This window comes from Tauraco erythrolophus, chromosome 6, assembly GCF_009769465.1.
Source record: "Tauraco erythrolophus isolate bTauEry1 chromosome 6, bTauEry1.pri, whole genome shotgun sequence".
Classification (NCBI taxonomy): domain Eukaryota; kingdom Metazoa; phylum Chordata; class Aves; order Musophagiformes; family Musophagidae; genus Tauraco; species Tauraco erythrolophus.
In genome coordinates, this window is record NC_141470.1 from 71191674 (window position 1) to 71219039 (window position 27366).

At 48.1% G+C, this 27366-nt stretch overlaps 1 protein-coding gene across 3 annotated transcripts; it reads left to right on the top strand.

Moving 5' to 3' along the window:
* The first annotated feature begins 111 nt into the window (after positions 1 to 111).
* Positions 112 to 26979, top strand: NEMF (nuclear export mediator factor). 3 transcript variants are annotated; one of them, XM_086612864.1, is made up of 33 exons: positions 112 to 176; positions 1309 to 1377; positions 2030 to 2132; positions 3667 to 3792; positions 3878 to 4026; positions 4539 to 4606; positions 9123 to 9209; positions 10166 to 10242; positions 10761 to 10831; positions 10922 to 10997; positions 12009 to 12071; positions 12405 to 12482; positions 12848 to 13056; positions 14525 to 14710; positions 15200 to 15263; positions 16042 to 16130; positions 17118 to 17221; positions 17653 to 17715; positions 18469 to 18581; positions 19694 to 19751; positions 20112 to 20170; positions 20641 to 20761; positions 20885 to 21158; positions 22106 to 22148; positions 22234 to 22283; positions 22662 to 22809; positions 23243 to 23320; positions 23402 to 23593; positions 24236 to 24268; positions 25115 to 25221; positions 25300 to 25343; positions 25438 to 25517; positions 26719 to 26979. In XM_086612864.1, the coding sequence occupies exons 1-33, from the start codon at positions 118 to 120 to the stop codon at positions 26794 to 26796; spliced, it is 3219 nt and encodes a 1072-aa protein (XP_086468990.1). In that variant the 5' UTR covers positions 112 to 117; the 3' UTR covers positions 26797 to 26979. The 3 variants fall into 3 exon arrangements, with proteins under 3 accessions (XP_086468990.1, XP_086468991.1, XP_086468992.1); XM_086612865.1 differs by having other exon boundaries at positions 24236 to 24262; XM_086612866.1 differs by lacking the exon at positions 17653 to 17715 and having other exon boundaries at positions 24236 to 24262.
* The last annotated feature ends 387 nt before the right edge of the window (positions 26980 to 27366 follow it).

Below are 27366 nucleotides of genomic sequence, written 5' to 3' on the forward strand. Positions count from 1 at the left end.
GGGGGAACACACGGGACGGGACGGAGTCGCGCGCGGCCGCGGAGCGGAGCGGATTGGCGCGGGGCGCGACCCGTAGCGGCGTTGGCGCAGGCGCGCGGCGGGGCGGGCGGCGCAGCCATGAAGTCCCGCTTCAGCACCGTCGATATCCGGGCGGTGCTCGCCGAGCTCCGGCACAGGTACCGCTGCCCCTCCCCGCTCCCGCTCCCGCGGTGACTCTGCGGAGCGGGGCCCGGCCCGGCCGTTCCCGGCTGCCGCCCCGCCGCGGCACCGGGGCGGCTCCGCCCCCCCCGCCGGCAGCCCGGCTCCGTGCGGCGCTCCGCTCCTCCGCGGTGTCCCGCCGCGCTGCACCGGCCGGCATCGCTCCGCGTAACCCTCTCCTGCGCTCCGCACGGCGCGGTTCCGCGTCGCCCCCCGCCTCGCCCCGCACCGCCGCGGTGCCGCACTGCGCCGGGCCGTGTTGCCGCCGTAGGGACCGCGGTGCGGCCCCGCGCTGCCCGGTGCCGGGGTGTTCCAGCACCGCTGCACGGCTGCTCCCTCACCGCCCTGCTCACGCCTGCCGGCGGCTCCCTGCGGAGCAGCTGGATGCCCCTCCGTTCCTCTTCCCGTGGGGAAGGTGCTGTGGTCCGTCACCTGCTCTCCCACCCGCCTGAGGAGTTCGGGTGCTCCTCGCATCCATACCGCGTGGAGCTCCGATCCCCTCCTGATGCCCAGGGCAACCTGCGTTTTCAACCCCACGCTGAACAAAATGGCCAGACTCCCCCCCCCCCCCAACCCACCCCCCCCCCCCCCCCACCCCCCCCCCCCCCCCCCCCCCCCCCCCCCCCCCCCCCCCCCCCACCCCCCCCCCCCCCCCCCCCCCCCCCAGTCCATTTCCGTGCTTGTACGGGGAATACTGGTGCCCTGTGCTGGTTAAGTGCTCCCCAAGTGATGCAGAAGTTAGCCCAGAGGAGCAGAGTGCGCCAGTACAACCAGTACGTTTTGCATCCCTGCCACAAACAGGCCAGCTGGCGGCCTGGCCTCCATCCTGTGCTGGAGATCCAGAAGCTGATTGCAGCCGGGGTGTCCACAGTGGCTGTTCGTGCTTCGACTTGTGTAGCTTTCTGCACTTTATCCATTAATAGCAATTTCTCCATCTTTTGGTTGTTCGGCTTCCAGCTCATTCCATTAATCCTCCTTTGCTGCCTCTTCGGTTACCGCGTGGGAATTTATCATAACTTGCGCTTCTGTGTATTTTAATTATCATGAGGATTTTTTCAGCCGCTCATGTGGTTTGTGTGTCGTATTCTCCATGTGTTTTCTTTTTGACAGCTTATTGGGAATGAGAGTAAACAACGTTTATGATGTCGATAACAAGACATATCTTATTCGCCTTCAAAAGTAAGAACTTCTTTGAATTTCTTTATGCTGTTGCTATATATATGAGAATTAGATTTTTTTTCTATGTATGTAATTTCTCTTGACAGGCATGTGGCTTTTCTGAGTAGTTTTCAGTGAAATTCTATTGTTCTGTGATAAAATACAGTAATTTTTTCCCAGAAGGTCCTTGGGAGATACCAGATAAAGTGTCAAATACTGCAGAAAGTATACAAAAGGCCAAGATGTTAGCGTAGAAACACACGATTGTAGTTTCTTTTTGTGGAGAGGGAAGAGAGGAGTTGGAGGAATGAAGAGCAACACTTAGTAAGTGATACTGGTGCCCAGGCTCGTGTCGTATCACTAACCTGTCCACTCCAGTGGTGTCTGAGATGGACCCTTGCTCATCTACTTGCTTCCAGTGGTGGTGGAGAATTTTTAACTCCATTGCTTGCCAAGCATTTTGCTTGACCAGATTATCTGTGAACTTAAAAAGTGGATATCCTTTCACTGTCAGCGGCACTATTTCATAGACTTCACCGGTTTCGGCACCAGTGTTCTCTGTAGATAGCATGCCGCTGGTTTGTGGTGCTTTAGTCTCATTCCAGTGCAGACTGGTGTGTGGTAAGGGGTGGCTGCTCGTGTGCCAGGTGGTGAGTCTTTATTTTTTTAACAGACCAGACTGCAAGGCCACGCTGCTGCTTGAATCTGGTATACGCATCCACACGACGGAGTTCGAGTGGCCAAAAAACATGATGCCATCTGGATTTGCAATGAAGGTAAACTAACCTACAGGGTTTTTTTTATAAGATGGCTGGGTATCAGAAAGCAACATTCATGTTCTGCCCTTGGAGACAGGAGAAAATAGTGAAAGGATTTGCCTGGTGGATCCTGATAAAGTGGGTGACTGAAGACGAGGGAAGAACAAATGCGGACCTGAGGTCATGTCGTTGATGTTTCAGTGCCTGAAACAATGAAAACGTAAATTTATAAAGACTAATATTAATCTACTGGACGTTTTCTGGATCACCCAGGCCTTTTGGAATTTTACTCCAGCAAAGTTCTTGTCGTTCCCGTTGGATTGTCCAAATTTTTAGACCCTGGATGCAGCACTCAATGTAAATAGTCCTGCTGTTCAGTCTGCTGGACTTGGAGGATTCAGATCTTGCAGGAAGCTATTGGGCTGTGTTCCTGCAGGAAGATCAGCAGGGATGCAGCCTGAGTGCTGACTCACACGGATCTGCTTAGCCCACCACCTCGGGATGCGGCCTCACTGAAATCACTCGGCAAAGAGTCGCCAGGGTGGCTTTCCACGTCATATGTGGATGCAGGGATAATCCCAGTTCTCTTTGTAAAATAAACCCTTTGAATTTTAACTAGCTGCTCACTTGTTGAGCTAAATAAATACCAGGTTTTATTGGCAAAAAAAGCTCAATGTTAAGAATCTGGAACAATTATGTTACTTATTACTGGCACCGTGCACTGGCAGCCCAGAAAGCCAACCATGTCCTGGGGTGCATCCAAAGCAGCGTGGGCAGCAGGTCGAGGGAGGGGATTCTGCCCCTCTGCTCTGCTCTCGTGAGATCCCCCTGCAGTGCTGTGTTCAGCTCTGGAGTTCCCAACACAAGAAGGACGTGGAGCTGCTGGAGCAAGTCCAGAGGAGGTCACGAAGATGATCCCAGGGCTGGAGCACCTCTGCTGTGGAGACAGGCTGAGAGAGTTGGGGCTGTTCAACCTGGAGAAGAGAAGGCTCCAGGGTGATCTTATTGCAGCCTTTCAGTACTTAAAGGGGGCCTACAGGAAAGCTGGAGAGGGACTTTGGACAAGGGTGTATAGTGATAGGACAAGAGGCAATGGCTTTAAACTGAAAGAGAGGAGATTTAGATTAGATCTAAGGAAGAAATTCTTCCCTCTGAGGATGGGGAGGCACTGAACCAGGTTGCCCAGAGAAGTTATGGCTGCCCCATCCCTGGAAGTGTTCAAGGCCACGTTGGATGAGGCTTTGAGCAACCTGGTGTAGTGGAGGGTGTCCCTGCCCATGGCAGGGGGGTTGGAACTGGATGATCTTTGAGGTCCCTTCCAACCCAAACCATTCTGTGATTCTATGATTCTATTAATATCAAGGTATTTTGCTGAGAGCTGTCTCGTCTCTGTATTACCAAGATCAGCATTTTTACCCTTACGGTGTCTGTGTTAAGGAAGAAGTGATCAGTGTCACAGGAGGCATCTATAGCTAAGAATGTATTTCCGTATAAAATGTCACAAGCAGGTCTGTTTGCATCATCTCACAGACATTTTCTCCATGATTGACAGTGCCGGAAGCATTTAAAGACCAGAAGACTTGTCAGTGTAAAACAGCTGGGCATAGACAGGATTGTGGACTTCCAGTTTGGAAGCGACGAAGCTGCGTATCACCTGATCGTTGAGCTGTACGACAGGGTGAGTGCCAAGCTCCCAGCGTGTCCTCTGTAAGCCAGTGTGTGAGCAGGGCCCTTGCTGATGGCCTCCTGTGATGTGCTTGCAGGGTAACATCGTCCTGACGGACCACGAGTACGTCATTTTAAACATCCTCAGGTTTCGCACGGATGGAGCGGAGGACGTCAGATTTGCAGTTCGGGAACGATATCCAGTAGACAGCGCGAAAGCACCTGCACCTCTGCCAACCTTGGAAAGGTAATTGCTCTGAGGTGGTGCACGTGTCGGAATGAACCCGAATTGCTTGGAACTGTGAAAGGCAGCATGTCTTTGGGTAGTCTGTCCGCGTATTACAGGGACTTTTTACAAGGGTATGTAGTGATAGGACAAGGCGTGATGGATTTAAATTGAAAGAGGGGAGATTTAGATTGGATATAAGGAAGAAATTCTTCACTCTGAGGGTGGTGAGGCACTGGCACAGGTTGCTCAGGGAAATTGTGGCTGCCCCATCCCTGGAAGTGTTCAAGGCCAGGTTGGATGAGGCTTTGGGCAACCTGGTGTAGTGGAGGGTGTCCCTGCCCATGGCAGGGGGGTTGGAACTGGATGATCTTTGAGGTCCCTTCCAACCCAAACCATTCTGTGATTCTATGATTCTATGATTGTGCACTTCTTTTTTAAAAACTGAGAATGTTTTGTAGCTGCTAAGCAATACAATATAGTCTTAAAACCCATGCTTCTTTGGAATTACAACTCTCTGTTATCTTTTGTAGGTTAACTGAAATAATATCAAATGCACCCAAAGGGGAACAACTGAAGAGGATTCTTAACCCACATCTTCGTAAGTAATCATGTTTTATTAGCAAATGAAATGGGGTAAGTATGCATCATGTTAGATGATGCTGAAAATTTGAACAACCTCAAGCAGCCTTTTTGTGATGTTGTTCATGACAATCTGCTTTCCTGTATGTTGAAAAACAACAGAAAGCCTAAGCCTTTGAAAACTGAGTAGATTTTTTTGATTCCAAGCCAACTGTACAAAGAGATGAGCCTTGCTGTGATCCTGCAGTGACAAGGACCTGAGAGTCACTCTGTTGGAGCTCTGACTTGATGCATTTTGTCCAGTGTCTTGTTTTTAGTGGTACTGAATAAGAGATGTAGGTGTGCAGTCAGGGCAAGGATGTTGTTAGGAAGTGGTTGGAGTGTGCCAATGCTGCCAGTCCTGGAACAAGTACTGATGTGGTAATACCAAGATGCTTGATATTTCCTCCTGGGCGTTCTCTGGAAGCTGAGCAAAGCACTCTGTGCCTCAATTTTCCTGACCACAGAACCAAATTTGTCTTGTGTGACACGGTCAGAACGAGTTTGGTTTATCCTCCTGATTTGGCAGGGTTGATCAAGCACAGGACTGTCTGACAGGGACCCCTGAACAGCTCAAATCACATCATTTGCAGACCTAAGTATTACTTTCCCTGTTTCTTGATTTTTCTTTTTCACCACCCTTGTCCCTCTCTTTCTTCACCCTGGTCTTCTACATAAACAGCCTGCTACTAATTACTTTCCTCCATTGTTTCTCACCCCACTTCTCCTCAACCACCTGTGAAACCCAGCCATCCTTCCTGCAGCTTCTCTCAATTTTTGCCACATCTCATGCTGGTAACCATTGTGTCCAGCAGTTTCTCACGTTGTGTGCCATAGTTCCTCACATCCTATTCAGTTGGCTTAAGCTCTGGCCACGGCCTGGTCACCAGCCCTGTCATTAGCCTGCAGTCCTAACAGGCACACTGATATTTTCCCAGAAGAGTGTCTCAGTCCCAGCAATTTTTAGACACTTCCCATGACTGATCAGCAGGCATCTTTGTATTTAATAGCTTGGGTTGGATTTTCCTTCCATGCATTTACTAAATCTCTTTTTGAACCTGTTTTTGAACTTCTGGCATCCATGGTGTTTGTGGTGAGGAGTTCCACTTGCTTGCACATGTCACATGAAAAGTCACTTTTTTTTTTTTTGTTCTGAAACTCATCTCACCAGTTTTGCTTGGTACCCTCGTGTTGGATTTGAAAGGAAGGTGAACAGTTGCTGCCTATTTGCCAACTCTGCACCACTCATTTTGTAAGTCTTAGTAGCTTCTAGGCTGACCAGCCTACTGCATAGCCTAGGTAGTCTTTCCTTGTACAGAATCCGTTCCAAGCCTGTGATGATCCTCGTTGTCCTTCTCAGTGCCTTTGCTAGTTCTACCCATTTTGAAACTGGCTGAGTAAAAGCGTACAGGACATTCACAGTGGAAGTGCAACATGGATTTGCACTGTGGCATGATTTCCCTTGTTCTGTTCACTGCTCCTTTCCTAATAATTCCCAACACACAGCTTGACTCATGTTCGCTGACAATTGAGCTTATGTTTCCACAGGACCATCTGTTGTTGAGTCTTGCTCCCAGATAGAAATGTTCAGTTGGGCATATGGATAAGTAGGATAGTCTTCCCTCGTGTGGATCATTTTGTGTGGTTTTACAGTGAGTTGATGTGCCAGTTCATTATCTAATCACTCACTTTTGCCCGATCTCCTCCAGTTCTTCACGGCTGGCTGTTGTCTTTGTTGTTCAGATGGGTTGTGTTCCATCAGTAGGCTTTGCTTCTGGCCCTTTGTTCCCCTTCCCGGGTCAGTTAGTGCGCGTTTGATCAGTGTAGGCCCTCAAGTAGGTCCCGGTAGAGCTCAGCTTTCCTCCCCTCCCTCCAGGGTGCAAGCTGACAGTTTATTCCTCCTCCCTCTTTCCTGTCTTCCAGCCACGTTCTAATCCAGGCACGGCCTGTCCTGTTATCCAGTGGCAGCTTGTTTTCTCTGAGTACTTTGGGGTGAGCTTTGCTAAATGCTTGCTAGGAATCCAAGTAGACCTTATCTTTTTGATCTCTCTTGTCTTTGTGCTTATTAACTGTCTTGTAGAATTATGATGCAAAATACAAAACTGTACTGGCTCTTCATAGAATCCCAGAATGGTTTGGGTTGGAAGGGACCTCAAAGACCATCCAGTTCCAACCCCCCTGTCATGGGCAGGGACACCCTCCACTACACCAGGTTGCTCAAAGCCTCATCCAGCCTGGCCTTGAACACTTCCAGGGATGGGGCAGCCACAACTTCTCTGGGCAACCTGTTCCAGTGCCCCACCACCCTCAGAGTGAAGAATTTCTTCCTTACATCTAATCTAAATCTGCCCTCTTTCAGTTTAAAGCCATCACCCCTTGTCCTATCACTCCACACCCTTGTAAAAAGTCCCTCTCCAGCTTTCCTGTAGGCCCCCTTTAAGTACTGAAAGGCTGCAATAAGATCACCCTGGAGCCTTCTCTTCTCCAGGCTGAACAGCCCCAACTCTCTCAGCCTGTCTCCATAGCAGAGGTGCTCCAGCCCTCAGATCATCTCTGTGGCCTCCTCTGGACCCACTCCAACAGCTCCATGTTCTTCTTGTGTTGGGGACTCCAGAGCTGAACACAGTATTCGACACACACTCTTCTGTGTTTAGTGCAAAGGGCTCTGCCAGTTTTAGTCTGTAGGCCCAAAAGAGTTGAGAGGTCTCTAGACCCTTTTTAGAATTGCTGGTGCATTAACTTCCTCGTGCCTCTGCTGTTAAGGCAAGAGAGACGTTGCAAGCTACAGTTAACACTTGGCATCTCCATCCTTGAGTTCTGTTAAACACCTGGCCGAGCACCTCGTGATCCTGAGGATTTGCTGCTGCTTGTTTTGCCTGTTGGATCCTTCACCTCTTCTGACAACTGGATTTGAGGCACGTTTTCTGACATACTGCCTTGCAGAGGAACGTTCCAGCCAGAGCTTCCCTGTGCCCCTACACTCCGAATGAAACTCAAGACATGAATTTAATTTTCCTGCTCTTGTGAGTGTATCAGTGATCCTTCTGCACCTTGATCAATTCTGGAACCTACTGATTCTTGCAGGCTTCCTGCTTATGATATATTTGGAAAAGGCTTCATTATTAATCTTGGCTTTTTTGTTTCAGGTTTTCTCATGGTTAATTTTAGCCGGTGTTGCTGTGTTTTACGTTCACCTGCTGGAGTTTGGTCTCCCATTTTCCACAAGGGACACAACTTCAGATAACTTTTGGCTTTTAACAGTTTATTTTAACCTGATCTTTAGTCCCGCCAGCCATCCCTGGATTTTTCTGAAACAGTTTAGTAAGCAGTATGCATTTTTAACATCTTTAAATAGTCTGCTGGTTGCTTGCAGACATTGCCTTTTATTGATCGTCTTAATTTCTTTCCTTCTAAGAAGCTTCCTTGCTTTGTGTAATCTTCCCTGTTGAGCTGAGAATGCCTGTAGGAGATTTCTTGGGCTTTTGTCATGCTAGCCTGGATCCAGGTACATTTTAGTGTCAGCCTTGTACAGTGACATCAGGCTTGGGTTTGGGAAGTCCGTGCAGGACCAGGTCGAGCTCTGCAGTCCCGGCTCACGAACATGGAATAGAATCACAGAATGGTTTGGGTTGGAAGGGACCTCAAAGATCATCCAGTTCCAACCCCCCTGCCATGGGCAGGGACACCTTCCACTACACCAGGTTGCCCAAAGCCTCATCCAACCTGGCCTTGAGCACTTGATGTAAGCTTGATGTAGCACTCTCCCAGTGGTTGTCTTCCTTCGTGTTTCTGCTTTCCTTGTTCTCTGTGTTCTTAGTTAAACTGGGTTTTCCATGGCCTCATTTGGTTTCTTGTCTTTAAGGATCTTTGTGGCTTCTGTCTGTTTTCGTTTGCTGCTTCTCTGTGCCCTGCTCAAACGGGGCTGCGTCCGTTTCTGCTGTCACTCATTTCATGTGTGGCTTTGCCAGCTTTTTCCTAGTTCTTTATTTGAAGCTGCAGAGTTTGTATGGCTTCATGTATTGTAAGACCTCATCCTAAGCCAGGCAGTTTGCTACCCATGTTGGATTTCCTACACTCTTCAGTTCAGAATCCTTCCTACCCCCTTTGAAATTTAAGGATTTCCTTCCATTTCAGCCAACACGAAGCCCATCCTTTTTGTATCCTCGCTCTGTCCTAGAACTTCCCCAGTTCCACGTGATCCTGAGCATCCTTAAGTTTGTAAGAACCCTCAGCTGTGAGCTGAGACCCAGCTGCCCTGCCCAGCCAGGAACCATTTCTGAGAGGGCCACCACTGGAGCCCTCAGCATCTCTGCCCTCTCCAGGCTCTGCCTCCTGAACTCAGGACCACAACTCCCTTGCTCTCCCCAGCCTCCCTAAGGATTGACTTGTAGTTTCACGGCTGTGGCTTGTCGAAACGCCTCTTGTTATTTTAATGTGAATGCAAATTTAGTTGTGAATGTTTTCTGTGGATTAGTGTTTTTTTTTTTTTTTTACAGCTTACGGAGCCACTGTCATTGAGCATTGCCTTATCGAAGTTGGTTTTTCTGGTTATGTCAAAATAGATCAGCATATGGAAAGTAAAGGTATGTAGGAAATAATATTCTGAAGGCTGTACTAGATATGTGGTAATTTTTATGTCTACGCAGTATTTTTTTCCAAAGAGATGAGTAATCCTCAAGCCTTTAGTTTGGACCATGTGGTTATACACTGTAATGTTTTTAGGTCGGGGACCAACCTGCTTCAAATGAAAACTCTTGGATTGTGCATATATCAGAATTAGATCAGACTCCTCCTGTAGTCTAAATGGTTTTACAATGAGATACTGCCTTAAACATCAGGTGAACTCTGGCGATGTGAAGAGATGTTTTACAAGAATCTTGTGTAGAAGAGTTGGCATCAAAGTCTTCCTTTATCTGTAGCAAACACGGTGGGGATTTGATAAAGTAGCAGCTTTACATTTATTGGGAAATTATGGATTTGGGTAGTAAAGTCAGAATAGATTTTTCTGTAGTCTTATTTTTCTTGTGTGCTTTATATTTGCCATAAATCAAAGAAATTTTTTTATTTCCCTACTGCGTTATGGTGCTGTAATAGATCAACTTTGTAACAAGCAAATAACTTCTCACAGCTACTGTTTTATGCTTTGCCTCTGCAGTTTGATTTTTATAAAGTGCTGGCATTTTTGTGGTCTTTTTTTCATGAAACTTGAATAATTATGTCTTAGAAGTACCTGTATAGATTTATTTTTTTCTTTTTAAATTGAAAATTCCCCAGATGTAAAATGTGTGGTAAGTCTTCTGTTTAAAATGAACAATAATTACTGTAATGAAGCACCAGGGGTAAAGGATATTTGTGATTTTATTTTTGAGAAATGCTGGAATACGACTCAATGTGGTGATGTTGGTTCTTCAGGCACTTAATTGGAAGAGCAGTTGCCTGGGCCTTTTGTTGAATTGCTGTTGTGCTATGTTGATATAAAAATGTCTTTCTGTTCTAGGTGGTTTAAAATATTCTTCTTCTCCCCTCTCTCTCTTTTTAGAAAATATTGAAAAAGTGCTTACTGCTCTGGAGAAAGCAGAAGGATATATGACACTAACTGACAACTTCAGTGGAAAGGTGGGTCTCAGCTGGGCAGCTTGGTTATCAGTTGTGCAGGAATTGCAGAATTAAACTGATAAGCAGGTGTTCAGCACATGCTTGTTCGTGGTGTTATCAGCTACAGGTTTAATTCTGCGAGCTTGAGCTCCAGGTAGTGATGGGGAATAGAAGTTGCTTCCTCACACTGGATGTGCAGCGATTAAATAATTTATGAGCAGATTATGTAGGTCCTATGAGTGCAGGTAGCACTGTTGTGCACATAAACTATGTGTTTGTGTGGTAAGCTGTAGGATAGTCCTGAGGTTTGTAAGAGAAATTTACTTTTTTTTTTCTGGAATAAGTTGAAATCCAGATAAGCAAGCAGTCAGGGCTTTACTCAGTCAATCACATCACTTCTGCCACAAGGTCTCCCTGCTGGAATGAGTTACTGTCTCATGCTGATGGGTAGGTTAGCACCTAAAACTTGCTGCCTTGCCAAGAAAAGGGGGATCCTCTTGAAAGGCAAGTGCTGATAGTATATTTATGTATTTTTTTAGGGTTATATTATCCAGAAAAGGGAGAAAAAGCCAAGCCTGGAACCAGATAAACCAGCAGAAGACATCTACACGTAAATATTTGAAGTACTTATTTCTTTTTCTAATAGTCTGCATAAGATAAATTAGTTTTCAGGTGATAATATCAAATGTGTATTTTACAGATATGAGGAATTTCATCCTTTCTTGTTTTCTCAACATTCAAAATGTCCGTACTTGGAATTTGACTCATTCAATAAGGTACAGTGCTTTTGCTGATACTGTACATAAGTGCTTTAATTGACTGATGCGAAAAAGAGTAACTGAAATACAGTGCAGAAGTTGTTAATGAAAACATAGACCTCGGAGGAGGTGATTAATTTGATGGATAACTGTTTTATGCAGAAAAGGCCAACTAAAACAGGGCCTCTGGGCTACTGCTGAGCAATTCTTTATTAACTCAGATCCTGTCGCTGAAATGTGACACGTGGCACCGAGTGGGGCTGTGTGCTGAACCACCAGGAAGGTGGCTCTTGGCAGTCCTGGTCAGACGTTTTGTTAGTGGAGAGTTCAGACACTGAGTTATCAAACAGTTGTCACAGTCAGCAGATTTATACTTTTCCTTGACAGCTTCAGGCACCTGGTTTAGTATTTGCTTGAGTGTTGTCCTTCCTGGTCCTTGAATCTTTAACATCTGGAATCGATAGCTCTGTATTGTTCCTGACCTTGATGTCCAGAGTTCCCATTTTGCTTTCCTTTCCTGCTTCTTGGCGAATTTCTGTCGTCTCCTTCACAGCATTGATGATCTCAACATCCTAAAACTTTCCAGGACCAGTTCTCAGGCATGCTTTCTAAGGTTTTTGTTTGGGTTTTTTGTTTGTTTGGTTGGTTGGTTTTTAAACTGACCTATCGAAGCAGCAGGAGTTCAGGGCAGATGGATCTATAATTGCAGTTATTTAATCTGAAGAGCACACCGTGTCAAATAGCAGCTTCCTTTTCATCATTTCTTAGCAAAAAACTGTGGGCCATAGTTTGTCCGATTCCTTACTTGTGCATAGCCCCTGATGTGCGTTGAGACACGTCCTTGAGTGTCTTGCTGAACTTGTCACATGCAAAGGTAGAATGGAGGAGGTTACTGAACCCTGTTTTGGCATCTGTCTCCTCTTCTGGTGCTTTGCAGAAACCTCTCTTGAGCAGAACCTCCTCTGCATGCATGTTGCTGGTGTAGGTTAATGCATCCTGGAGATCCATAAAACTGTTTTTCTCTTGCAGGCAGTAGACGAGTTCTACTCCAAGCTGGAGGGACAGAAAATTGATCTGAAAGCGTTGCAGCAGGTATGCTGTCATCTAAGAGTGGAGCAGCTGAGGTGGCTCTCTGATCTTCAAATGCTTCATTTGGTTCTTGTAGCCCAGGGTGAGGGAGGTGTCATGTCTTATTTTTGCTGTGGAAACGCTGAGTCAGTGGTGGTCAGCGAGTGGATTTCAAGATGTATAATGTATTCCCAGGGGAACCAACTGCTACAAGTAATAGCATTAACAAAAATATTTTGGAGAGTCTGCATCTCTTGCGCTGCTGTATTTTTCTGTGCTGAAATGAATGTCTTGCAGTGATTAGGTGACAAGATGCCATTTGCATATATATTTTTCCATCTTTCTTATTTTTGAAAGGAAAAACAAGCATTGAAGAAACTTGAAAATGTCCGTAAGGATCATGAGCACAGACTAGAAGCTCTTCAGCAAGCTCAGGTAAGAGATTTTTTTTTTTTAACTAAAGTGTTTCTTGAAGAGTTATACCAGCTGATCCTGATTGCTACAGTCAGTGTTAGACCCCAAAATGCAGTTTTCCGTTGTCAGTGATCACCCTGCAGCCTCTGGGGGAGCCCAGGCCTGCCCAGAGAGGCTCTGCTTCCTATGTGTGCTTTGGCAAGTACCTCACTTGCCAAAATTTGCTTGTGCTACTCTGCTTGCAGGAGTCAAGTTGGCCATTCCTCCTTCAGTGCCATTCTTGAGTTTCATCTCAATTTTAATTACTACTTTTATATTTTTTTTTTTCAACTATTGCTGAGTGTTTGTTTAGCTTCAGTGGGTATTAATTTTTTTCTTTCCTTAAGGAAGCTGATAAGATGAAAGGAGAACTTATAGAAATGAACTTGGAGGTCGTTGACCGAGCCATCCAGGTGGTCCGTAGTGCGTTAGCCAACCAGATAGACTGGACAGAGATTGGAACGATTGTTAAAGAAGCTCAAGCCCAGGGAGACCCCGTTGCAAGTGCAATCAAAGAATTAAAGCTCCAGACAAATCATATCACGATGCTGCTGAGGTGAGTGCGTTGCAGATCACCTGGACCAAATGCAAGTAGGTCTGACTGTGAGCTGTGTAGGAGACTGGTATCTTTTTAGCTTGTGCATTGGTGTTTAAATTGTTCAGTTTTTCTTACAGCAGCATGAAGAGAACTTAGTTCTGTGAGCAGAGAGGAATGCCACCTTTTTTCTTTCAAAAATAGTAGTAATTTGGTTACTGTGATGGCTTTCGTTCAGTATTTTTAGAGTCTGTCTGACTATATCTTAAAACATTGGAAGATGTCCTAAAGCAGTGTAGGTCCAAAGCTCCAGTCTCTCAGCCAGCAGTTAACCCTCTCTGGTTTAGTCCTCTTTGAGCTAAAATTCACGTGAGATGACACCCTTTTCGATGCTGCTGACTGCTCACAGCACTCCAGTGAGGGGCTGATGGTTCAAGGTGGCAGCTGTCGTGAGCTGCAAGTTTTGGTGCTGATTCTTGTAGACATCCTGATGAGAGAGCTGGCAGCGAGGCAGTGTTTGGAGTGTCTTTAAAAACCTGGTCAGTGTCTTTAAAAACTGTGTCAGGATGTTAGAGATAACTTTATAGCTAGAACTTTTGATGTGAAAGCTGTAACGTGGCAAAGTTAATTTATGAATTTTTAGTTGCCTCGTTTTCAGAAGTGTTAATGTATAGAATAAACTTATTTTCAGGAGTGAGTTCTGTGTTGGCAACTGTATCATCAGTCACTCTGCCTGTTTTAGTAGTGAATAATGATCACTTTGCTGATGAAGCCACTCAGTCAGTCCACCAAGCGCTGGATCATGTATCCTTGGTACAGAGAACTATGGAGACTGATTTCCCTTCATTTAGAACATTGTTTTATGCTGCTCCACCACCTTTTGCTACACAGACTTAGTACAGCTCTGTTGAGCAGGATTTAATGTCCTGGTGAGAAGCAAATACAAATCCAGCTTGTGTGTGCTCAGCATACCTCTTTGAAGACAGCGGAGCAGATATTTTTTGAGGTTTGAAACCAGCACATTGTTGTCTTGTTCAGTGAGTCAGTGCGATGATGATGTAACTGTTCTCTTTCCATGCAGCATTCATGCATAGCATGTCTTGTGTTTCTTTTAATTTATGAAAGTAGATCTTTGGAACTGTTCTTCATTTTAAGTCCAGATTTTTCTCTCTGTTGATAGTGTGGATGTGTGTCTTTTGATAGAATAAATTGCCTTGGAAAATGTAACTTCCTTAGGTTGGAACATTGGGGCTCTTTATCTTCTGCTTTTGTTTTCTTTTTCCCCAAAACTTTGGCTGACTTCAAGACATAAACTCAGCTTGAATGTAAGACATCCTGGGGCCTTCCTGTGACTGCACAGTGAGATGGTTTAGGAGTTCCTTAGGCCATTTCCAGTCTTCGTGAGAGAACAGAAGTAAGAGTGCATTGCACTAAGAGTAAAAAATAACCAGTTCTCTTATCTTAATCACATGATGTCATGTGTTTTTAGGAACCCATACGTGTTATCTGAAGAGGAAGAGGAGGAGGAGGATGCTGATGTAGAGAAAGAAGAAACGGAAGAACCAAAGGGAAAAAAGAAAAAGAATAAAACCAAACAGTTGAAGAAACCTCAGAAAAACAAACCGTCATTAGTCGATGTTGATCTCAGTTTGTCTGCGTATGCCAATGCCAAGAAGTAAGGTTCACAGTGAATGTGTGCTTTGGTAGAAGTTTCTGTGTGCTTGCAGTTGTGATAACATCATAGGAAGGGCTCTGTGTATATCTTTTTAAAAAGAAAAGTTAGAAATTGAAATTGGTAGCTTGCCCTGAGCTCTAGGACGTGCAGTTTCTTGGTCCAAAACCCGTGTCTCACTGTTGTGTAGCAGCTAATCTCTAGCTGTCACGTTAATTTAATGTTGAGCACAATTCTGCAGTGGGACAAAATGGCTGCTTTCGCCACACGTTAACCCAAACACAGTGCTCTGTCTGTCTGAGAAGGGGACTTAATTCATCTGGCTGCTTGTCTCAGGTGAAGACTATGGTGAAGATCTGGTCTAAAAAAAAAAAAAAAAAGTCATCTCCAAACTGAGTGTTTAATGGCAAGTGTAGAGGATGGTGGTAAATACATGCTAAAAATGAGTGAACCTGCTGGAATTTCAGGTACAAACCAACCTGTGTTTCGCAGGTACTATGATCACAAAAGGCACGCAGCTAAGAAGACACAGAAGACAGTAGAAGCTGCAGAAAAGGTACTTTTTTTCATTGTTTTGAGAAGATATTTAAAAGCAAAGTCTCTGTCACAGATAAGTGGAAAATCCCGACTTGGTCAAGGTAGTCCTAATGAGACATGAGAGGTAAAACCAGGCAACCAGAGTTGTTTAGAGGGTTGCAGCTCCCAGCTCTGTCGTGTGATTTCCACCAGCAGCGTTGTGGACACCTGGGACAGGTGCTCGGTGGAGATACCATAGAATCACAGAATCCCAGAATGGTTTGGGTTGGAAGGGACCTCAAAGACCATCCAGTTCCAACCCCCCTGCCATGGGCAGGGACACCCTCCACTACACCAGGTTGCCCAAAGCCTCATCCAGCCTGGCCTTGAACACTTCCAGGGATGGGGCAGCCACAGCTTCTCTGGGCAACCTGTTCTAGTGCCTCACCACCCTCTGAGTGAAGAATTTCTTCCTTAGATCTCATCTAAATCTCCCCTCTTTCAGTTTAAAGCCATTGCCCCATGTTCTGTCACTACAGACAGACCAGTACTTAGAGGCAGGAGTGGAAAATCATTGGGAATCCTTACAGTCAAAGAGCTGATAACCTCAGGGGGCACCTTCCAGGGCGGAGATTTGTGCAGGTTTTAGGGCAGCTATCTTACATGTGCGTGAGGGGAACGCAGGCCTGTGAGTAGCAGTGTGGAGTCTGCGCTCTGAAAAAGTTTGGAGGAATTTCCTACCAGCTTTCCCACTGTTCAGTTACCAGTTCTGTGATTCCTGTGCTGGTGGATTCCGATCGTGCTTTCTGTCTAAACAGGCGTTCAAATCGGCTGAGAAGAAGACGAAGCAGACGCTGAGGGAAGTTCAGACAGTGACCACCATTCAGAAAGCCAGAAAGGTCTATTGGCAAGTACAGTTTCATTGTCGCTACCTAACGTACCGTGAGCGTGTGCAATTTAGAACAACTAGCTTACAAGTGGAGCTAATTAGAACCATAGAATCATGGAATGGCTCAGGTTGGAAGGGACCTCAAAGATCATCCAGTTCCAACCCCCCTGCCATGGGCAGGGACACCCTCCACTACACCAGGTTGCCCAAAGCCTCATCCAACCTGGCCTTGGACACTTCCAGGGATGGGGCAGCCACAGCTTCTCTGGGCAACCTGTTCCAGTGCCTCACCACCCTCTGAGTGAAAAATTTCTTCCTTAGATCTCATCTAAATCTCCCCTCTTTCAGTTTAAATCCATTGCCCCTTGTCCTGTCACTACACACCCTTGTAAAAAGTCCTTCTCCAGCTTCCCTGTAGGCCCCCTTTAAGTACTGGAAGGCTGCTATAAGATCACCCTGAATTATTAATTATGAGTTGTAACCACTACACTTTGTCTTGAGTCTTACAATTGCTCCTTGAAGGTGCGGGCCCGATCCCGTTAGTGCCTTTGCCTGGGAAAGTTCCTTTCAGTGGACATGGACTTGTAGCTTTTGCTTTTAACGCAGCTACGCATATGGGCTTAGTAAAAAATGGGGAACTTCACACTTACTTTCTGGCAGCTCTGTGAAATAGTAACAAAACAGTAAAAAAACCCAAAACACCAACAAAAAACCAAAACAAAACCCAAAGCTTTTTGTAGTCTAATAACTGCATTATAAAACTAAAAATAAATAGCAGGCAGCTGGACTTTGTGGTGATGGTACTTGTTTCATCTCAGAGTATCGTTGGCAGTGATGTTATATTTGTACCGTGCCGTGTTTTTGTGCCCCAGGCATATGGATGGGTGTGAAACTATTTGCAGTGTGTTTTGTAAGGAGTAGGTGCTAAGATGGATATTCTTAAACCTCTGTAACGTTCTGTTAGGTGCAGGTGTTTTCACACAACGAATTGATGTCATTTGGCAGGTTTGAGAAGTTCCTGTGGTTCATTAGTTCTGAGAATTACCTTATTATTGCTGGGAGAGACCAACAGCAGAATGAGCTGATTGTAAAGCGGTATCTTAAACCAGGTGAGAGTCTGAGGAAGTGGAGTATATTGGTTTCTCTCTTGTTTTCCAGTTTTGTAAATGTAAACGAATGATACGGGAAAGTCTGGCTGCTTTGTGCTTAAGTTGGGTCTCGGGTAGAAGGAGACTTTGGTGATGGTGAGTCCCAGAGACTGTGTGTGTGTTGTCTGTGGGGTGCAGGGGGGTCTGCTGTGGGAGACTGGACCCTGTAGTGCTGTGGGGTAAGAGTAGGTCGGATGGATGCCCATCAGGAGCAAAGGAGCTGATTCTCCCTGGGGCAACTGGAATGGACTAAGAGGCTTCTGTATCTTCTTCCCATCTGCTCCTTGCAGCCAAAATAGCTGTTTCCAACTCATGTTAGCAACCTTCACCTTAGCATGAGCGATCTGTGTAGTTACCACGTGCGTGACTGATTCGAGTTGCTTCTTTCCCAGGGGACATATACGTGCATGCTGATCTCCACGGAGCCACGAGCTGCGTGATCAAGAACCCGTCAGGTACCTTGTATGGGGCTGATGCAGGACTCGTGGAAGCCTGGGGATGCTGGGGGCTGGTGGTCTCTGTACTGCGTGTCTGAGCCCAGCCCCAGCAAGCTGCCTTCCCCCTTGCAGTGGCACCCAGCTCCAGCAGGTGCGGAGCCCCGCATTCCTTCGGATGTGAGGGGCATCAGTCCTTCCCAGATCAGGTTGTCACTGGCTGCTGCTGCTTCCCAGCCGTGACTGGTTGCTTGCAACCGCTCAGTTGAGCTCCTGGTGGGAAGGAGCAATGAGATGTGCTCACAGAGACAAGCATTAGTCACTGGCAGAGGTCGTGGTGCAACTGCTTGCTGCTGGCCGCAGCAACTGGAGTCCTGCTGAGACTTTGGTTGGTGGCATAAGCAGTTTGGGTGCTGATGGAGGGTGCTGATCTCAGCAGAGACGTGTTAACGTGGTGGGATGGATCTCATGGGAGACCAGCTGTGCAAACCCTGCCTGTGCCCCGTTCCTGGGAGGTGGTGGAAGTTGGCTTTGTGTCGTGAGGAGCACAGTTCCTGCTCCTGTGGAGCTGAGCTGAGGAAGGAGCAGTAGCACAGCTGGCTTCAGCCTCTCTCGGGGGGCCGTGAAGAGCAGCTGCTGACACTGCTCTGGCCGTGTTGCCTCTGCACAGGGACCCTGGAAAGCTTCCATGCTGGATTAGGCCATGTGTGGAAGTTAGAGTTGTGTCTGTGTGCCTGTATCACAGTCACTGATGTGTTGGGTGTTGCTTTGTAGGTGAACCGATCCCTCCACGAACCCTGACGGAGGCAGGCACGATGGCCTTGTGTTACAGCGCTGCCTGGGATGCCCGCGTTGTCACCAGTGCTTGGTGGGTCTCCCACAACCAGGTAAGGACACTCGTGCCTGAGCTTGGCAGACAAAACATCTGAAGGAACTGGTGTGCAATGTGTCCCTGTGTGGTTCTCTGATACCATTCCTTACAAATTCTCCCCGGCTCTGCCACACTTAGGGGCGGGGGTGGAGGGGTAACCTCTGATACGACATGCACATGACAGGAGATGCTGCAGGCTTGGCTTCTTACTGACAGAGGGGAAGGATTTTTATTGAAAATGAAGTTTTCATTTTTTTCCGGTTGGGCTTCTAGCTTGTGTATTAACCACAGTCTTGCTCTGCTTCCAATCAACTCAAGTGGAAGGGTGGAGAGATCACATTAAACTGAAGGTCGCAGTGCCTTTAGTGTTCTTCTTTCCTGAATAAACCGGTTACTCACCCAGGATTTCTAAAATGTAGTGCCAGTAGCGTGTGATTGAATTGAAACATCTCTTAGGAAAATCATAGAATCACAGAATGGTTTGAGTTGGAAGGGACCTTCAAGATCATCCAGTTCCAACCCCCCTGCCATGGGCAGGGACACCCTCCACTACACCAGGTTGCCCAAAGCCTCATCCAACCTGGCCTTGAACACTTCCAGGGATGGGGCAGCCACAACTCCTCTGGGCAGCCTGTTCCAGTGCCTCACCACCCTCTGAGTGGAGAATTTCTTCCTTATATCCAATCGAAATCTGCCCTTTTTCAGTTTAAATCCATTGCCCCTTGTCCTGTCACTACACGCCCTTGGAAAAAGTCCCTCTCCAGCTTTCCTGTAGCCCCTTTAGGTACTGGAAAGCTGCAATAAGATCACCCCGGAGCCTTCTCTTCTCCAGGCTGAACAGCCCCAACTCTCTCAGCCTGTCTCCATAGCAGAGGTGCTCCAGCCCTCGGATCATCTTCGTGGCCCTCTTCTGGACCTGCTCCAGCAGCTCCATGTCCTTCTAGTGCTGGGGACTCCAGAGCCGAAATACTCCACAAAGGACAGGAAGAACCCTTTGGATATGGAGTCCTTCTGCAAACCGTTCCCATAAGTTAAAAATGCAGCTTGCTTGAGTGTTGTGTTTGTGAGTGCTGTTGTTACACAGATGTTGGGACAGATGCTCTTTCTGGTGTATCATTACTTTTTTAGGTTTCTAAAACTGCCCCTACAGGAGAATACCTCACTACTGGAAGCTTCATGATCCGAGGTGAGACCCAAAGGAACAGTGTGACTTTGACTTGAGCCATTGTGTCTGAACATGCTGTGCTGTCGTGCAGTGGCAGCCACCTGAGCTGCCTCCCTCGCCGGCAGATCCCGCTCTCCTCCTGGAAATCTGTTCCGAGTGGTTTAGACCGAGTATCGCGCAGCTGCAGCAGCGTTTCTAGCAGAAGATCGTTAGCTAAGCTGCTTTTGAGTTTCTCCTTGTTCTGTTGTCATCCAAGAGAGAGAACAAGCCCCTCTGTAATTTTTTTGGTAGCCTAAAGCCTCTAATAAAAGCGAATTTTGAAAATACATCCTGTAACGTAGCTGTTAAACCTCCTCATGAGAACCCGCCTTTGTTTTTCAGGGAAGAAGAATTTTCTTCCGCCTTCATATCTGATGATGGGCTTTAGCTTCTTGTTTAAGGTACTGCTTTCTCTCTGCAGCCCCTGCTGGCTTTTGTAATTTGGTTTGAGCTGTAGGAGGCTTATTTTCTGGTTCTTGCTTATCAGTATATTCCAAATTACTTCTTTTCCCACTGGGACAAATCCCATAAAATGCTACTGACTGAAAATTGCTCTGCTTTCATTTCCATTTTCCCCCAGTTTGCACTGTCTTCATTTAAAACAAACAGATGCTGTGCACATTTCTGCCTCTGCTAGGTTTTGATCCCAGCTCTGCGTGAAGCGTATGCGTGTTCAGGGAGTCTGCTGGTTGTGCAGCTCCATGTGTCTCCTCACTAGCTGGTATTTTCCAGCTGGATTTAAATGGGATGGTTTGGTTTTCTTGCCTTTTGAATGGCAGAAAGTGTTTAAAGGGAAAGAGTAAAGCTGAGTCAGGTGTAGTGACCATCACTGGAGCTGGCATTGGCCTAACGTAAAGGTGCCTCTTGTTAGGTGGATGAAAGCTGCGTTTGGAGACACCGAGAAGAAAGGAAGATGAAAGTACAGGATGAGGACCTGGAAACGGTTTCCAGCAACACCAGTGAACTGGTGTCCGAAGAAGTGGAGCTCTTAGGTACAGTGGGTGTGACTGGGGTGCTGCGTGCACTTCTGTTCGGCATGGAGTTCCCTGTGCCGTGTTCTGGGCCAGTTTGGCTTTTCTGGTGCAAACTGTGTTTTCCTCACCCCTGTGCCCCAGAAGGAGGAGACAGCAGCAGCGAAGAGGAAAAAGCAGAGTGTCAGGAAGCGCCAGAGGATGCGGAAGCTGTGCCTGAGAGTAATCGTGGTGAGGGCATCGCTGACCTTGACCAGGGCAGAGCACGCACACCTCCTGCACCAGAGGGTGACTCCGAAGAGGATGATGAAGAATCTGAAGGTGAAGTGGAACACCTGGAGTCAAAGAGTGAAGTGAAGGAGGAAGAGGTAAACTACCCGGATACAACAATAGACCTGTCGCATCTTCAGTCTCAAAGGTAAGTGAAGCAGCAGCTGCATTTTTCAGCGATGTGGGCACTTCTCAGGGTCTCCACAGTGCTAAAGTGCTGCCAGGGCAAGGGCTGTGATGAGCTGCTGTCGCTTCTTTCGGTGCTCGGCTCTGCAGACTGCCAGAGTGCCGGGCAGCAAGCCTGCACTGCAGGAATACTGCCATGCTGTGTGGTGTTCCCTGCCACTTCCCTGCACAGCTCTTCCCTGTGGGCTGCTTGGTGGACACACACACACACACACACACACACACGACCTGAGAAACTGAACCATGAGTTGTTTCTCGTCTGCCAAGCTGATGCTGCCGCATGCAGAGCAGTAACTCAGCGAGAGAAGCTTGTGTCCCCATTGTCCCTGGAAATGGCACTCCTTAGGGGGTGTAAGGGGATGGGATTGAGCAGGTGGAAACAGCTCTGCAGGGAATACTGCAGCTGAGCAGGGCTGTGTGCGGGGAAGCTGAACATCAGGGGTTCCCTCAGCGCATGCTGTACCCAGGCTGTCCTTGTGGCTGGTTTGAGTGTGTGCGTGAGACAAGCTGGCAGAGATCTGAACACTCGTTTTGTAAACTGAATCCCGTATTGCTGCCCTTTTCCATTCTCCAAGCTGCGATTTTCAAGACATACAAGGAAGAAACTTTTCACTCAGAGGGTGGTGAGACACTGGAACAGGTTGCCCAGGGAAGCTGTGGCTGCCCCATCCCTGGAAGTGTTCAAGGCCAGGCTGGATGAGGCTTTGGGCAACCTGGTGTAGTGGAGGGTGTCCCTGCCCATGGCAGGGGGGTTGGAACTAGACGATCTTGAAGGTCCCTTCCAACCCAAACCCTTCTGTGATTCCATGAAACCAGTGCAGCCAAGTTAGCCCGTGTCGGCTGCGGCGATGTGCGCGTGGTTGAGCTGCTCTTCATCCATTGGTGAGCTCCATTTTGATCTCCTCACAGATCCCTGCAGAAAATCGTCCCCAAAGAGGAAGAAGCCAACTTGGTAAGGTCCCAGCTCAGATGTTTGACAAAGAGCAGCGTGAACTGCTGCTGGACATGGTGTGCTCTAACTGCGTTTCACTCCTTAGAGTGACGGCAAGTCCCAGGGGCGAAGGCATCTGTCTGCCAAGGAGAGGAGGTGAGAGCTGCTTTGTGTTTGCGGTGAGGTGAAAGCTTCCTCCCCAGTCCCTCTCCAGGGCCTGGGTGCAGGACGTGTCTTCCACATCCCAGTTCAGGCTGGTCCGTGTCAATTGTCCGTCCTGCATTTCCAGTGTGGGTCCTGCCTGTGGGATGGCAGCTGCTCCTGTCCTTCAGGAGCGCTGCCTGTGGACAAACAGTTTCTTGTGTACTCGTGGGCTCGAGAGGTTTAACTGAGAAGTTATTTCCAGTGTACGTGCCTCAGTTTCCCCAGTAGCCCCGTGGCAGGGAAGCAGGGTGATAATAGCAGAAGCTGGCAGGAGGGCAGCAGCCTCTCGGCACAACAAGAGGCTGTGTGTCAAGCGATTGTTTTCCTTAGAGAAATGAAGAAAAAGAAGCAGCAAAACGACTCTGAGAACTTGGAGCCGCCTGAAGAGAAGCAGAAAGAGATGGAAACACAACCTGCCCCTGCTCCCAACAGCAACAAGGGTGTGCCGGCCCCTCAGCCCATCAAGCGGGGCCAGAAGGTAGGCAGGGACCAGGTTTACCTGTGGGTTAAGCTGTTGCCATGTGAAGTGTGGACAGAAGTTCCAGATTTGGAACAACCTAGTGTAGTGGAGGGTGTCCCTGCCCATGGCAGGGGGGTTGGAACTGGATGATCTTTGAGGTCCCTTCCAACCCAAACCATTCTGGGATTTCTGGCAGACGTCTGTGGCTGCCTGATAGTTTTAGACTCTTAGTGATGCTCTTAGTGGTTTCCGGATGGTGGTGCTGGTCTGTCAGCATTGGGCACGCTCTGCTTTCCTCACTGAAAGTCTCTTGGTTACTGGTGAACTGCCCAGAAAGAGGTTCAGGAGACTGGGAAGGCAAGCGCACGTGGGGTCAGCATCTAGATGTTTGTCTGGGGATGCGAAACTGCAAAAGTAATTTCTAAAGCTGTTGGTGTGTTTTCTTCTGCAGAGTAAAATGAAGAAGATGAAGGAGAAGTACAAGGACCAGGACGAGGAGGACCGGGAGCTCATCATGAAGCTGCTGGGGGTGAGTGAGAGGAGTTTTGCCTTCCTCTGTGGCGCAGTCGCTTGCGTTGCTGGCTCTGACCACCTGTGTGTGTAACCACAGTCTGCAGGGTCAAACAAGGAGGAGAAAGGGAAAAAAGGGAAAAAGGGGAAGACAAAAGAAGAGCCAGCAAAGAAGCAACAACAGAAACCCAAGGCCGTGCGTCGTGGTGCTGGAGGAGGCAAGGAGATGCTCCCAGCAGTCCTGCTGCATGAATCGCAGGACCCAGCCCTGGAGGAGCAGCAGGATGAGAAGGTGAGCGGCACACTCGCCTCTCCTCCCTTGTCCTGTCCTCGCCCCTGTCCCTCTCACCATTTCCCATGGCTCTCCTGGCACTCTGTAGCTCTCTTCTGCCAGGGAGGCTGAGCAGCTTTTGTTGGTTTTGGGCCACTGTGGAGAAGACTGTGCCTAACGCCATGGCTCTGGGAGCCCACTGGTTTGAAAAAGAAGCAAAAAAAACCTGCAGCAGTCTGTGTGCACACTGCATTCCCTGCACAGGCAGAAGGAGGGCTCAGAGGGGTACCCAGCCTCTAGAGGGGTACCCAGCCCTGCCAGGCTGCCAGGGAGCCAGCTAAGTCACCACCTCCCACTGGGTGCAGCTGAGATGTGACTGAGCACTCTCTGCTGTGTGAGTCAGTGTCTCTGGATCGCAGCCCGTCTCTCTCCCAGCTTGCCGTGTGCGAAGCAAATTTGAGTTTTGAAAGAAATATTCCTCCCCCCACCCGCACGAAAGTGCTCTTCTTACCTTTGCTTTAAAATAAGTTAAATTCTCTTTGCAGTGACCATGTGGCTTTCTGTGTACTGCTGATAAATTTTTTTTTCTCTAGGGGCTAGGGGAGGAAAAAAGCAGTTGTGTGCTCGTTTCAGCTCTGGTGTCTCCTTTGTTTGTGTCTATAGGAGGAGCAAGACCAGGAGCAGCCAGGAGTCGAGGTAAATGCTCATCTCTGAAGCTCCAGTAAGTGCTGAGGAGGCTTTGTTCCTGCTGGAAGCTGGCAATGCCCGCTGCAGCACGCACGGGCTGTCAGCGGGCTGGGGCCGGGGTGGGTGTGCCGGAGGGGTACGGCGCTGCTGTTACAAGTCCTCTTCTTGCTTGTGGCTGTTTGAACCCCCCCTTCTATTTAAAAAAAAAAAAATCATCTCTTTTTCTTCCTATCCTGCATGTCACATGCATCCCCTATAGAAAGCAGGGACGGTCTAAACTGACGTTTGCCCCGTGTCTTTGCCCCTGGAGGTGTTTGCACCCCCCAGTAGTGGTGGCTCCGGGCTGGAGGATGGCACAACACGGCACGGCGCAAGTTGCTCTTTAGTTTAGAAGTTTATTTACATATAAAATTGCTTCCAAGTTTTCTATAATTACGGGCTGTGAGTGTTGCCCAAGGCTGGAAATAAGTCAGTTTCTTTAAATCCCTTCCAGCCCTAACCATTCTATGATAACGGTTGTCTGTCGGGGCAGCGTTTGGTGGCCCTGTGAAGATGTAACTACATTTAGGGGTCCCACTGGGCTCCTTCAAAACTAAATCCATCCTGTTTCGAGTGACGTGATTTTAGTAATCAAAGACGGTCAGGAACGAGTCATGGCTTGGTAATTCAGTGCCAGTGATGTGAATGGTAAAGCTAAATTTGGTATTTTTCGGTGTCCCTGTCACACGTGGTACCTGTGGGGTTGCAGTTCAGCTGGAAGGGGGGACCCTTCAGCCTCGGTCTCCAGGGAAACCAGTACTGGGGGGGTTGAGAGGCGCTGTCTGGTGTCACCGTGAAGTTCCTTTGCCCGTTCAGGAAGGTGAGGCTTTGCTGGACTCCCTGACGGGCCAGCCGCACCCCGAGGATGTCCTGCTCTTCGCCGTTCCCATCTGTGCTCCCTACACAGCGATGGCGAACTACAAGTAAGTGGCAGCACTTTCTGTCGGAATGTTTGCCGGCTGAGCCCACGTCCTGCTTACAGAAACCTTTTCTTTGGACAGGTACAAAGTCAAGCTCACGCCAGGCACCCAAAAGAAGGGAAAAGGTACGGTATTAAAGCACTTAGAGCACCGAAAAGGATTCCCCTACTGAAGCCAGCACGTTTTACACGCTTTTAAATCTTCCCTGTGTTTTTACAGCTGCAAAGATTGCCTTGCACAATTTTATGCAATCCAAAGAAGCTAGTGCAAGAGAAAAAGACTTGTTCCGCAGTGTAAAGGTGACTACAGTTTTTCTACTTGTACAAATAGAGTGGTTGAGTCCCCATCCCTGGATGTGTTTAAGAATAGGGTGGATGATCTACTTAGCGATATGGTTTAATGGGGATTAGGGATGGTTGGACTCGATGATCTCTAAGATCTTTTCCAACCTAGAAATCTATGAATCTATGAAATATTAACTGCAGCAGCCAGGCGTCCACTGGTGCCATTTTAGGGGTAAATTCTGCCAAAACCAAGTGTGCTATTGTTTTTTTTTTCCAGCAGTGTGTGTCAGTCAGTACTACTGGGGAAAATGTACTGCTTAGGCTGGAAAGAATCATTAGGAACTGAGCCTCACCTACAGCACTGGGCTTTAGCTTTCTGTATTGTGTCGCTCGTGCTCTAAAGTAACACATCTGACAAAAGCCTCGTCTTCCAAAAAGTCCTCTAGTTTTGGGAGGCGAAATTCCCACTCCTGCTGGCAGCATGTGGAAGGGGCAGGTACTTGCAGTGGGATTTCAGCTGGGCTCAGGTTGGAGGCAGCATCCTGCTGTGGCGCTCAGGGTGGGCTTTTGCCTGCCCCTCTTCCCCCAGCGAGGTGGTTCTTTGCTCAGGCAGGTGTTGCCATTTCCTCCATTTCCTCCTCAAATTGGCACCGTCTGCGCACTCCAGTACCTGCCACTGGGGAGGGGGCTGGTTCCTTGCCCTGCTCTTCTCCCGTGGCTGTCAGCTGTCCGCAGCCCAGTCCCCTCGCTCCTCCCGCACCGCCTGTTGGGATTTTGTCAGTCCTCAGGTGTTTTCTTTCTCATTTCACGCCAGCCATCCCAGTTTATCAGGCAGCCCCAACCGCTCCGTGGCAGCTGCTCGGTGGCCTCTAACAGTTCACTGCTCAGAAACATCGAACAGCGGCAGGATTCTTGGTGACTTTTTGTGGCACTCGGCGAGAAAACCACAATTAATGGTTAATGACCTTGAAGTGAGCAGGTAGTGCCCAGGGAATCGAGGCCCTCAGACCATCCAGATGGAGCTGATGTGTGGAAGCTGCACAGAAAACCGTTAAGTCATTCGTTAATAAAACAGGGTGCGAGAGCAGACGCCTGACATCAGCCTTGTTTGCTTGGGGGGGGGCACTGACAGAAACGGGGAGCACTGGGGGGCAGGAAGATGTTGGTAAATACTTTTTTCCGTTATGTTCCATTTCTCATCTCCGATGTTTTGTAGGATACCGATTTGTCAAGAAATATCCCTGGCAAAGTGAAGGTGTCTGCTCCCAACCTCCTGAACAGGAAGAAGAAGTGAGTCAGCGTTGGCGTTTTCACCACCCAACTGGTGCCGCTGCACGGTTGGGATCCAGCACCTGCGGCTGGGGCAGACGGACGGACAGACGGACCGACACAGCCAGCCTGCCCTTGATTTGACTGAATTTAGCGTCCGTGGTGGCTGGCACTGCGGTTTAATGGACTCTGACGATACAAATGTAAAGATACACCAGTAAAACACTGGTGTTTGGGCAATGATGCTGTCTCCTGCTGTCTGTTCTCTAGTGCTGGGAATGCCAGAGCCGAGCGTTCCCGCCCCACGCTGCCAGGAAAAGCTGTGCCCAGATTCGCTGCAGCAGAACTCAGGGATGTTTCCTCCCAATACCTGCTGCTTTCCTCTGCAGGGGACCGGAGTTTCCAGTAGGAAGGGTTGGTAAGAGGAGAGTTTCAGTGCAAAATGCTTCGTTTGAGAAAAGGCAGAGTTTTATTTTTCCCAAAACACCAGCAGCTGCTGGGAAATGGAAGGTGCAGTCCCAGCTCTGGCCCCCCAGAGGAGCTGCTCCCTCCAGCACAGCCCAACGGTGCTGCAGAATTCCGACCCTGTGGAATA

Bases quoted from the DNA above. Each gene is read 5' to 3' on its own strand.
- NEMF (XM_086612864.1), top strand. From the start codon at position 118: ATGAAGTCCCGCTTCAGCACCGTCGATATCCGGGCGGTGCTCGCCGAG. The intron at 4,027-4,538 runs GTAATTGCTCTG...TATCTTTTGTAG, and splicing joins CCTCTGCCAACCTTGGAAAG to GTTAACTGAAATAATATCAA. The intron at 12,072-12,404 runs GTATGCTGTCAT...TATTTTTGAAAG, and splicing joins ATCTGAAAGCGTTGCAGCAG to GAAAAACAAGCATTGAAGAA.